The sequence below is a fragment of the Scyliorhinus torazame genome, chromosome 1 (assembly GCF_047496885.1).
Source record: "Scyliorhinus torazame isolate Kashiwa2021f chromosome 1, sScyTor2.1, whole genome shotgun sequence".
NCBI lineage: Eukaryota > Metazoa > Chordata > Chondrichthyes > Carcharhiniformes > Scyliorhinidae > Scyliorhinus > Scyliorhinus torazame.
In genome coordinates this window covers 3,265,791-3,278,819 of record NC_092707.1, presented here as the reverse complement: position 1 = coordinate 3,278,819, position 13,029 = coordinate 3,265,791, and the positions used below count along the sequence as shown (strand labels likewise).

Sequence of the window (13,029 nt, the reverse complement as noted above, 5' to 3'; positions counted from 1 at the left end):
GTCCACAGGTCATTGAAAGGGGCAACACAGGTGGAGAAGGTAGTCAAGAAGGCATACGGCATGCTTGCCTTCATTGGCCGGGGCATTGAGTATAAGAATTGGCAAGTCATGTTGCAGCTGTATAGAACCTTAGTTAGGCCACACTTGGAGTATAGTGTTCAATTCTGGTCGCCACACTACCAGAAGGATGTGGAGGCTTTAGAGAGGGTGCAGAAGAGATTTACCAGAATGTTGCCTGGTATGGAGGGCATAAGCTATGAGGAGCGATTGAATAAACTCGGTTTGTTGTCACTGGAACGAAGGAGGTTGAGGGGCGACCTGATAGAGGTATACAAAATTATGAGGGGCATAGACAGAGTGGATAGTCAGAGGCTTTTCCCCAGGGTAGAGGGGTCAATTACTAGGGGGCATAGGTTTAAGGTGAGAGGGGCAAGGTCTAGAGTAGATGTACGAGGCAAGTTTTTTACGCAGAGGGTAGTGGGTGCCTGGAACTCACTACCGGAGGAGGTAGTGGAAGCAGGGACGATAGGGACATTTAAGGGGCATCTTGACAAATATATGAATAGGATGGGAATAGAAGGATACGGACCCAGGAAGTGTAGAAGATTGTAGTTTAGTCGGGCAGTATGGTCGGCACGGGCTTGGAGGGCCCAAGGGCCTGTTCCTGTGCTGTACATTTCTTTGTTCTTTGTTGAAAACAGGTAGTAGACCCCAGAGACCCCAGCCCACAGACACGTGCGCACCCCTGAAGATATATGTGGATGGCTCAGAGAATTACCGGCTGCGGTATATATGTAGAGGACGCACAGGGACGCGCCCTAGATGAAATTTCCTTGAAGTTGCCAGGACACCTAGGCTCGCAGGCAGCAGAGCTGGCAGCAATTGCGTATATTGTAGACCACCCCGACTCGTTCCCGACCACAGCAGACATCTATTCAGACAGCTTGTATGTCTGTAATAGTTTGACAGAGTTCCTACCACTCTGGGAAACAAGAGGGTTTGTTTCCGTGGACGGTAAACCCCTACCCTCAGCCCCATTACTCCGCCATATCTTAGAGACGGCGAAGGATAGGAAATACGGCATAATTAAGGTTCGCAGTCATCACCGTTCTTCCTCCCCCTGGAAACGTTAAAGCAGACGCCCTAGCGAAGGCAGGCTCCAGGCATGGTTATTTTTGGAACCGCCCCGAAAGCACCCCAGTACACGCAGTTCAGGTCTCACAGACCAACATTCAGGATTTAGCGAAGGCCCAGAAAGAGGACGAGAAACTCAGGGAGGTTTTAAAGGGAACCTTCCCAGCCGCGTACGACAAGTTTAAACACGCAATCACCACACACGACGGTGTGATTTTAAAGGATGGCATTTATATAGTTCCCAGCCAGGACAGGAACCAGATCATTTGTCAGTTTCATGACAATCATGGACACCAAGGAATTGAACCCACCCTAGCCCACCTCAGACCACTTTGCTGGTGGCCTGATTTAAAAACCGATGTCACACACTACGTAGAGAATTGTTTAATCTGTGCCCACAACAATCTGGACAGATATGCTAAAAAGGCTCAACTTAGCCATGCCCACCCCGTTAATGGACCCTGGACAAATCTCCAGATAGATTATACAGGACCCCTACCCCCGTGCAGAAATGGTTACAAGTATGTGTCGGTGATCATAGACACCTTCACAAAATGGGTGGAAGCATTTCCGTCACGAACTAATACCTTAACACACCACATCTTTACAAGATGGGGCCTCCCACGCAGTATAGAGTCCGATCAAGGCTCCCATTTCACCGGACGTGTAATGAAAAACGTCCTCACGATTTTCGGAATTACACAAAAGTTCCATATCGCATACCACCCCCAGTCAAGTGGTATTGTAGAATGAATGAATAGGACATTGAAAGCCACCCTCAGGAAAATGGTTCAGCAAAATAATAGCACCTGGGATTCAGTACTCCCATTTGCGTTAATGTTTTTAAGAAACACATCCACAGGTTTCAACCCCCACACCCTCATGACCGGACGCCCCATGAAAGGCACTGAGTACTTATTAGGACTGGATTTGGCCAGCCCCGCAGTTACAGCCCCCACACATGAAAACGCGGTCACACAACTAGTACAGAACATAAAGGCAGCCCAACTCGCCGCAGCAGTGAGACTTGGAACCAGGAAGAAACAGAGCAAGGCCTGTTTTGATAAAACAGTACACGCCACTGAGTTTACAGTAGGGCAATAAGTTATGCTTTCCCTTTACAACCCCAGTTCATTCCTCCCCCCAAAACTTTCCGGACCGTACTTCATTTCGGACAAAGTCAGCCCCTCAGTATACAAAATAACTATCCCAATGGTAAGTCTGCGTGGTTTCATATAAACCAGCTCAAGGCTTATGGCTCACAGAATAACCACACACACCACATCCTGCTTGCAGCAGCAGACGATCACGCCCCGCCCACAGATGACGTATTCCTACCCTCCCCCAACCACTCCAGCCCCCCCTCAGACACGACTTCAACTCCGCCCCCAGAGGCACGACTCCGCCTCTCCCTTCCCTTAACCAGCAGTGACAGCGATCACAATGACGACAGCCACAACACACCACGATACGACTACACCCCTGCACCAGGCCCCACTCCCAGTGAATCTGAGCATGATTCTACCGACCCATTTGAAATCACTTACATCAAAGCCCTGACCCAGACCCACCGCCCGACGATTACGGATTGAAGCATAGTAGCTCCAACCTCGACACACGATTCTGGCACCGAGACAATTCGTTCAGGCTCATCCGGAATGATGCGATGGACCCCAATTCGCCCCAAGCAGCTTTAGCACGGTTACTACAGACAAAAGTTTGGGAGCCGGGAGACGATGATGACTTAGAGTCTGACTCCCACCAAACCAATCCCTTTGCGACCCTGTTCGCTATTAAGCAGTGAGGTGTCCAGATGATGGAGAAAAAAGGAAGCGATGGAGAGATACGGTGTCCCTTCTGATGGAATCTGCACCATGTTCATTGTATGTTCGTCAGTGTTAATGTTAAGTGTTGTGTGTAAACTTGAAACTTTTCACAGCCCCCACTCCTTTAACGCCCCCCGGCTGTTAATGGAACAAGTTTGTCCCCAGACAACAGTTCAGAGGAACTAGTTTGTCAACAGAAACCAGTTTAAAGGTACAAGTTTGTCGCCAGACAACCGTTCAGAGGAACTAGTTTGTCGACAGACATGACTCATAGTTACTCTCTTGATTCGAGAGTAAGCCCCCACGACCCACCGGAGGAGGTAGTGGAAGCAGGGACGATAGGGACATTTAAGGGGCATCTTGACAAATATATGAATAGGATGGGAATAGAAGGATACGGACCCAGGAAGTGTAGAAGATTGTAGTTTAGTCGGGCAGTATGGTCGGCACGGGCTTGGAGGGCCGAAGGGCCTGTTCCTGTGCTGTACATTTCTTTGTTCTTTGTTCTTTGTTCTTTGACAACCACATTCTTACCCGTTCTTGCCAGTTGCTCAGGCAGTGGAGAAACGGCATTGGTCCCCGCCCTGCCTGAGGACCCCCCCTCTGGTCATCTACGCTCAGGTAGAGCACAAACGGCATTGATCACCGTCCTACCCGGGGATTCTACCCATTTCTTACCCGCTGCGGCCCATACGCACCCCATTTTGGCTCGTTACGTTCAAAATTCTTTTGTTTGGTTTTGGCAACCCTTAGGTTGCTTCCCTCTGCTATTTACATCCTGCAACACTGGGGTGGTAAATCACACAGGCTGCGAGACGGCTCGCAGTACCGCAGTATTTTCTCAGATGTCTTGTCCGAATATTCGGTTTTTTTAAATGAGGGAGTCACAGATGGTGACCAATTATAAAGGGAAATTGGCAGTAAAGGACAGACAGACAGACATACGAGATCTTCAGCAAATAATAACAGAAATTATGCTTGTGTTCACAGACCTCCAGAAACTCAGGAACCCCAGAGGAAGACAAAGAAGTCCGACAAGGCTGAAGACAGCCTTCGTGTTCACATGGATTTTAGCGGGATCCCTTCAGTTGCACGCGGACGCTACCCCTGACCCCTACCACACAAACCGTAAATGATTCTCACCCCTGTAATACACGGAACCCCGAGATAACTAGCCCAGCGACAGCGAGCAATAGAATCATAGAAGTTTACAGCATGGAAACAGGCCCTTCGGCCCAACCAGTCCATGCCGCCCAGTTTTTACCATTAAGCTAGTCCCAGTTGCCCGCACTTGGCCCATAACCCTCGATACCCATCTTACCCATGTAACTATCTAAATGCTTTTTAAAAGACACAATTGTACCCGCCTCTACTACTACCTCTGGCAGCACATTCCAGACACTCACTACCCTCTGAGTGAAGAAATTGCCCCTCTGGGCCCTTCTGAATCTCTCCCCTCTCACCTTAAACCTATGCCCTCTAGTTTTAGACTCCCCTACCTTTGGGAAAAGATGTTGACTATCTACCTTATCTATGCCCCTCATTATTTTATAGACCTCTATAAGATCACCCCTAAGCCTCCTACGCTCCAGGGAAAAAAGTCCCAGTCTATCCAGCCTCTCCTTATAACTCAAACCATCAAGTCCCGGCAACATCCTAGTAAATCTTTTCTGCACTCTTTCTAGTTTATACCCCGACCTGGTGTGATACGTTTATCACCTGGTACTCACTCTCATATGTAGTCGAAGCACTCTTCGTGCTGGCGATACTTTACAGTGTCGTGCAAACGTTTAGAGTCAGGAAATGGCGAAACAGAGCATATCGCTCTCGCACCCCGGTATACAGATTTAGGTCCCCCATTTTCGAATTTCACCAGACCCCCGAACCCATTGGGACGGATTAAAAAGCATCCATTTTGTTTAATGTATTCTGTGGAATAAAGAGATGTAAGCCTCTGTGTCCGACTGCCAGGCCAGAGAAATTTGTGTGCTGCTATTTTGTACAGTTTAAGATGTATAGATTACTTTTGGATTGTTTGTATTTATGATTGTTTGAATGAGGATAGTTTATTGAGAATAGTTAGAGGTTCCAGTTTTTCATGTTTCTGTAATGCATGTATTAATGTCATAGCGCCCCGTAGACTTTTTTGATAATGAATGTATTTAAAATGGTTTAGGTAAAATTGTGTTGCATAGGATAGGACAGTGTAAAGCCTAAGCATGGGTGCCCTGGGGATCAGAGGATGAAGACGCCATGGTAATGTGATCCTTCACACTTCGCATTGAGGATCACAAGGAGGGTGTGTAGCCATCTGGGATGGCCACGTCCCGATTACAAAATGGACACTTGCAAAGACTGCAGGGAAAATTGGACAATGCTAAGAAACAAGCAGGTGCAAGCTCTGTCTGTTGATTAGAACCTTAAACGTTCAGACAGGACAGAAACTACCAAACGATTTACATACTAATGAGCCATCTCCGGGGACAAAAGGGAAACATTTAGATGCACAATGTTAGGACAGACTCCCCGGCGCCAGAAGAAGCTAAGACAAAGCAGATTGGCAGTCACCAGGACACGCCCAGCGATCAGGGAACCACCCCTCTATTGGAGGAAAATCGATACCAATAATTGGGAAAGACCCAATTAGTTGAGACCAAGTTCAAGGCCCGCCCAAAAGAGCGCGAAGCACTTTTGGGTATAAAAGGTATCCCCCAAGGGAGAACGCCCTCCTTTGGCTTTGGCTCTCAGTGAAGAGAGAGACCAGCCGAGCAGCTACAGCAGACCAAGTAAGTCCCAAGCCAACGCACGCTACGAGATAGATGCTCCTAGTTGTCACCCTGTAAACAGCTCAACCCAGCAGCCTCGGAACTGAGCAATGGCCATTGTTCCTCTGACTGAGTGGGAGCCCAAAGCTAAGTATAGGCTTTAGTAATAGTGGCAGTTTAGTTTGTAGAGTTTATGCATGAGTAGATTTGACTGTGTGTAAATAAATGAGCATTGCTTTTGAACTTGCTAACTGGTGTATCGAGTCATTGATCAGTATTCGGTTCTGAACCTCGTGGCGGTGTCGAAAGATACCTGGCGACTCTTGAGCATAAGTGATGAAATAGAGCCAAATTAAGAACCAACCAAAAGTTAGCAACACCGGGTCCTCAGCGCCGCAGTCCCAGTGCTATCCACTGCGCCACATGCTGCCCTCTAATAGAGTTAACGTTTCAGGTTGATGCCTTCTCATTAGTTTGTTTCTGATGAAAAGTTATTGGCCTGAAAGATTAACTGTTTCTCTCTCCACAGATGCCTGACATGCTAACTATTTCCAGCATTTACTGTTTACACTTCAGATTTCTAGCATCTGTTGTATTTTGATTTCCTTATGAACATGTTTCTAGGTTGCTAAAGATGAATGGGCGGAGACATTATGGGCAGACCTAAATGTACAGCTGCTTCAAGAGGGAATCGATGGGTTTCTGAAAGCTTTCAGAAAGCTGCCAAAAGATGTTCGTAGCCTCTCAGTTGGCTTCTATCTGGAATCTCAGATGAAAGAATTTAAGGAATCCATTCCTTTGTTATTGGACTTGAAAAACGATGCATTGAGAGAAAGGTCAGTTCATTTAGTCCCTTTGGTTCAGATTATTTTGCTCCAAATGTAACCGGTCGTAGATAAACCTGAGCATCCGACGTTAACTCCAATACTCCACATTAACTCCAATACTCCGCATTAACTCCAATACTCCGCATTAACTCCAATACTCTGCATTAACTCCAATACTCCACATTAACCCCAATACTCTGCATTAACTCCAATACTCCACATTAACTCCAATACTCCACATTAACTCCAATACTCCACATTAACTCCAGTACTCCGCATTAACTCCAATACTCCACATTAACTCCAGTACTCCACATTAACTCCAATACTCCGCACTAACTCCAATACTCCACATTAACTCCAATACTCCACATTAACTCCAATACTCCACATTAACTCCAGTACTCCGCATTAACTCCAATACTCCGCATTAACTCCAATACTCCGCACTAACTCCAATACACCACATTAACTCCAATACTCCACATTAACTCCAATACTCCGCATTAACTCCAATACTCCGCATTAACTCCAATACTCCGCATTAACTCCAATACTCCACATTAACTCCAATACTCCACATTAACTCCAGTACTCCGCATTAACTCCAATACTCCGCATTAACTCCAATACTCCGCACTAACTGCAATACACCACATTAACTCCAATACTCCGCATTAACTCCAATACTCCGCATTAACTCCAATACTCCGCATTAACTCCAATACTCCGCATTAACTCCAATACTCCGCATTAACTCCAATACACCACATTAACTCCAATACTCCACATTAACTCCAATACTCCACATTAACTCCAATACTCCACATTAACTCCAATACTCCACATTAACTCCAGTACTCCGCATTAACTCCAATACTCCGCATTAACTCCAATACTCCGCACTAACTCCAATACACCACATTAACTCCAATACTCCGCATTAACTCCAATACTCCGCATTAACTCCAATACTCCACATTAACTCCAATACTCCACATTAACTCCAATACTCCACATTAACTCCAATACTCCGCATTAATTCCAATACTCCGCATTAACCCCAATACTCCACATTAACCCCAATACTCCGCATTAACTCCAATACTCCGCATTAACTCCAATACTCCACATTAACTCCAATACTCCGCATTAATTCCAATACTCCGCATTAACCCCAATACTCCACATTAACTCCAATACTCCGCATTAACTCCAATACTCCACATTAACTCCAATACTCCGCATTAACTCCAATACTCCGCATTAACTCCAATACTCCGCATTAACCCGAATACTCCGCATTAACTCCAATACTCCACATTAACCCCAATACTCCACATTAACTCCAATACTCCACATTAACTCCAATACTCCGCATTAACTCCAATACTCCACATTAACCCCAATACTCCACATTAACTCCAATACTCCGCATTAACCCCAATACTCCACATTAACTCCAATACTCCGCATTAACTCCAATACTCCGCATTAACTCCAATACTCCGCATTAACCCGAATACTCCGCATTAACTCCAATACTCCACATTAACCCCAATACTCCACATTAACTCCAATACTCCACATTAACTCCAATACTCCGCATTAACTCCAATACTCCGCATTAACTCCAATACTCCACATTAACCCCAATACTCCACATTAACTCCAATACTCCGCATTAACCCCAATACTCCACATTAACTCCAATACTCCGCATTAACTCCAATACTCCACATTAACCCCAATACTCCACATTAACCCCAATACTCCACATTAACTCTAATACTCTGCATTAACTCCAATACTCCACATTAACCCCAATACTCCGCATTAACCCCAATACTCCACATTAACCCCAATACTCCACATTAACCCCAATACTCCACATTAACTCCAATACTCCGCATTAACTCCAATACTCCACATTAACCCCAATACTCCACATTAACTCCAATACTCCACATTAACTCCAATACTCCACATTAACCCCAGTACTCCACATTAACCCCAATACTCCACATTAACTCCAATACTCCACATTAACTCCAATACTCCACATTAACTCCAATACTCCACATTAACCCCAATACTCCGCATTAACCCCAATACTCCACATTAACCCCAATACTCCACATTAACTCCAATACTCCGCATTAACTCCAATACTCCACATTAACTCCAATACTCCGCATTAACTCCAATACTCCGCATTAACTCCAATACTCCGCATTAACTCCAATACTCCGCATTAACTCCAATACTCCGCATTAACTCCAATACTCCGCATTAACTCCAATACTCCGCATTAACTCCAATACTCCACATTAACTCCAATACTCCGCATTAACTCCAATACTCCGCATTAACTCCAATACTCCGCACTAACTCCAATACTCCGCATTAACCCCAATACTCCGCATTAACTCCAATACTCCACATTAACTCCAATACTCCGCATTAACTCCAATACTCTGCATTAACTCCAATACTCCGCATTAACTCCAATACTCTGCATTAACTCCAATACTCCGCATTAATTCCAATACTCCGCATTAACCCCAATACTCCACATTAACTCCAATACTCCGCATTAACTCCAATACTCCGCATTAACTCCAATACTCCACATTAACTCCAATACTCCTCATTAACTCCAATACTCCACATTAACTCCAATACTCCGCATTAACTCCAATACTCCGCATTAACTCCAATACTCCTCATTAACTCCAATACTCCACATTAACTCCAATACTCCACATTAACTCCAATACTCTGCATTAACTCCAATTCTCCACATTAACTCCAGTACTCCGCATTAACCCCAATTCTCCACATTAACTCCAGTACTCCGCATTAACTCCAATACTCCACATTAACTCCAATACACCACATTAACTCCAATACACCACATTAACTCCAATACTCCACATTAACTCCAATACACCACATTAACTCCAATACTCCTCATTAACTCCAATACTCCGCATTAACCCCAATACTCCACATTAACCCCAATTCTCCACATTAACTCCAATACTCCACATTAACTCCAATACTCCACATTAACCCCAATTCTCCACATTAACTCCAATACACCACATTAACTCCAATACTCCACATTAACCCCAATACTCCACATTAACTCCAATACTCCGCATTAACCCCAATACTCCGCATTAACCCCAATACTCCACATTAACTCCAATTCTCCGCATTAACTCCAATACTCCACATTAACTCCAATACACCGCATTAACCCCAATACTCCACATTAACTCCAATACTCCACATTAACCCCAATTCTCCACATTAACTCCAGTACTCCGCATTAACCCCAATTCTCCACATTAACTCCAGTACTCCGCATGAACTCCAATACTCCACATTAACTCCAATACACCACATTAACTCCAATACACCACATTAACTCCAATACTCCACATTAACTCCAATACACCACATTAACTCCAATACTCCTCATTAACTCCAATACTCCACATTAACTCCAATACTCCACATTAACTCCAATACACCACATTAACTCCAATACTCCTCATTAACTCCAATACTCCACATTAACTCCAATACTCCGCATTAACCCCAATACTCCACATTAACCCCAATTCTCCACATTAACTCCAATACTCCACATTAACTCCAATACTCCGCATTAACTCCAATACTCCACATTAACTCCAATACACCACATTAACTCCAATACACCACATTAACTCCAATACACCACATTAACTCCAATACTCCACATTAACTCCAATACACCACATTAACTCCAATACTCCTCATTAACTCCAATACTCCACATTAACTCCAATACTCCACATTAACTCCAATACACCACATTAACTCCAATACTCCTCATTAACTCCAATACTCCACATTAACCCCAATACTCCGCATTAACTCCAATACTCCGCATTAACTCCAATACTCCGCATTAACCCGAATACTCCGCATTAACTCCAATACTCCACATTAACCCCAATACTCCACATTAACCCCAATACTCCACATTAACTCCAATACTCCACATTAACTCCAATACTCCGCATTAACTCCAATACTCCACATTAACCCCAATACTCCACATTAACTCCAATACTCCGCATTAACCCCAATACTCCACATTAACTCCAATACTCCGCATTAACTCCAATACTCCGCATTAACTCCAATACTCCGCATTAACCCGAATACTCCGCATTAACTCCAATACTCCACATTAACCCCAATACTCCACATTAACTCCAATACTCCACATTAACTCCAATACTCCGCATTAACTCCAATACTCCGCATTAACTCCAATACTCCACATTAACCCCAATACTCCACATTAACTCCAATACTCCGCATTAACCCCAATACTCCACATTAACTCCAATACTCCGCATTAACTCCAATACTCCACATTAACCCCAATACTCCACATTAACCCCAATACTCCACATTAACTCTAATACTCTGCATTAACTCCAATACTCCACATTAACCCCAATACTCCGCATTAACCCCAATACTCCACATTAACCCCAATACTCCACATTAACCCCAATACTCCACATTAACTCCAATACTCCGCATTAACTCCAATACTCCACATTAACCCCAATACTCCACATTAACTCCAATACTCCACATTAACTCCAATACTCCACATTAACCCCAGTACTCCACATTAACCCCAATACTCCACATTAACTCCAATACTCCACATTAACTCCAATACTCCACATTAACTCCAATACTCCACATTAACCCCAATACTCCGCATTAACCCCAATACTCCACATTAACCCCAATACTCCACATTAACTCCAATACTCCGCATTAACTCCAATACTCCACATTAACCCCAATACTCCACATTAACTCCAATACTCCGCATTAACTCCAATACTCCGCATTAACTCCAATACTCCACATTAACCCCAGTACTCCACATTAACCCCAATACTCCACATTAACTCCAATACTCCACATTAACTCCAATACTCCACATTAACCCCAATACTCCGCATTAACCCCAATACTCCACATTAACCCCAATACTCCACATTAACTCCAATACTCCGCATTAACTCCAATACTCCACATTAACTCCAATACTCCGCATTAACTCCAATACTCCACATTAACCCCAGTACTCCACATTAACTCCAATACTCCACATTAACCCCAATACTCCGCATTAACCCCAATACTCCACATTAACCCCAATACTCCGCATTAACCCCAATACTCCGCATTAACTCCAATACTCCGCATTAACTCCAATACTCCACATTAACTCCAATACTCCGCATTAACTCCAATACTCCGCATTAACTCCAATACTCCGCATTAACTCCAATACTCCACATTAACCCCAATTCTCCACATTAACCCCAATACTCCACATTAACCCCAATACTCCACATTAACCCCAATACTCCGCATTAACCCCAATACTCCACATTAACCCCAATACTCCGCATTAACCCCAATACTCCGCATTAACTCCAATACTCCGCATTAACTCCAATACTCCGCATTAATTCCAATACTCCGCATTAACTCCAATACTCCGCATTAACTCCAATACTCCGCATTAACTCCAATACTCCGCATTAACCCCAATACTCCACATTAACTCCAATACTCCGCATTAACTCCAATACTCCACATTAACTCCAATACACCACATTAACTCCAATACTCCGCATTAACTCCAATACTCCGCATTAACTCCAATACTCCGCACTAACTCCAATACTCCGCATTAACTCCAATACACCACATTAACTCCAATACTCCGCATTAACTCCAATACTCCGCATTAACTCCAATACTCCGCATTAACTCCAATACTCCGCATTAACTCCAATACTCCGCATTAACTCCAATACTCCACATTAACTCCAATACTCCGCATTAACTCCAATACTCCGCATTAACTCCAATACTCCGCACTAACTCCAATACTCCGCATTAACCCCAATACTCCGCATTAACTCCAATACTCCACATTAACTCCAATACTCCGCATTAACTCCAATACTCTGCATTAACTCCAATACTCCGCATTAACTCCAATACTCTGCATTAACTCCAATACTCCGCATTAATTCCAATACTCCGCATTAACCCCAATACTCCACATTAACTCCAATACTCCGCATTAACTCCAATACTCCGCATTAACTCCAATACTCCACATTAACTCCAATACTCCTCATTAACTCCAATACTCCACATTAACTCCAATACTCCGCATTAACTCCAATACTCCGCATTAACTCCAATACTCCTCATTAACTCCAATACTCCACATTAACTCCAATACTCCACATTAACTCCAATACTCTGCATTAACTCCAATTCTCCACATTAACTCCAGTACTCCGCATTAACCCCAATTCTCCACATTAACTCCAGTACTCCGCATTAACTCCAATACTCCACATTAAC

The 13,029-nt window shown here is 44.1% G+C and overlaps 1 protein-coding gene across 4 annotated transcripts in view; it reads left to right on the top strand.

The window, feature by feature from the left end:
- Nucleotides 1-13,029, top strand: part of dnah10 (dynein axonemal heavy chain 10) — a 704,002-nt gene that overhangs the window by 242,601 nt on the left and 448,372 nt on the right. For all 4 annotated transcript variants that reach the window (XM_072511049.1, XM_072511141.1, XM_072510964.1 and 1 more), the window contains exon 25: nucleotides 6,350-6,561. In XM_072511049.1, coding sequence (XP_072367150.1) covers nucleotides 6,350-6,561 — 212 coding nt within the window. The remainder of the gene's footprint in view (nucleotides 1-6,349; nucleotides 6,562-13,029) is intronic.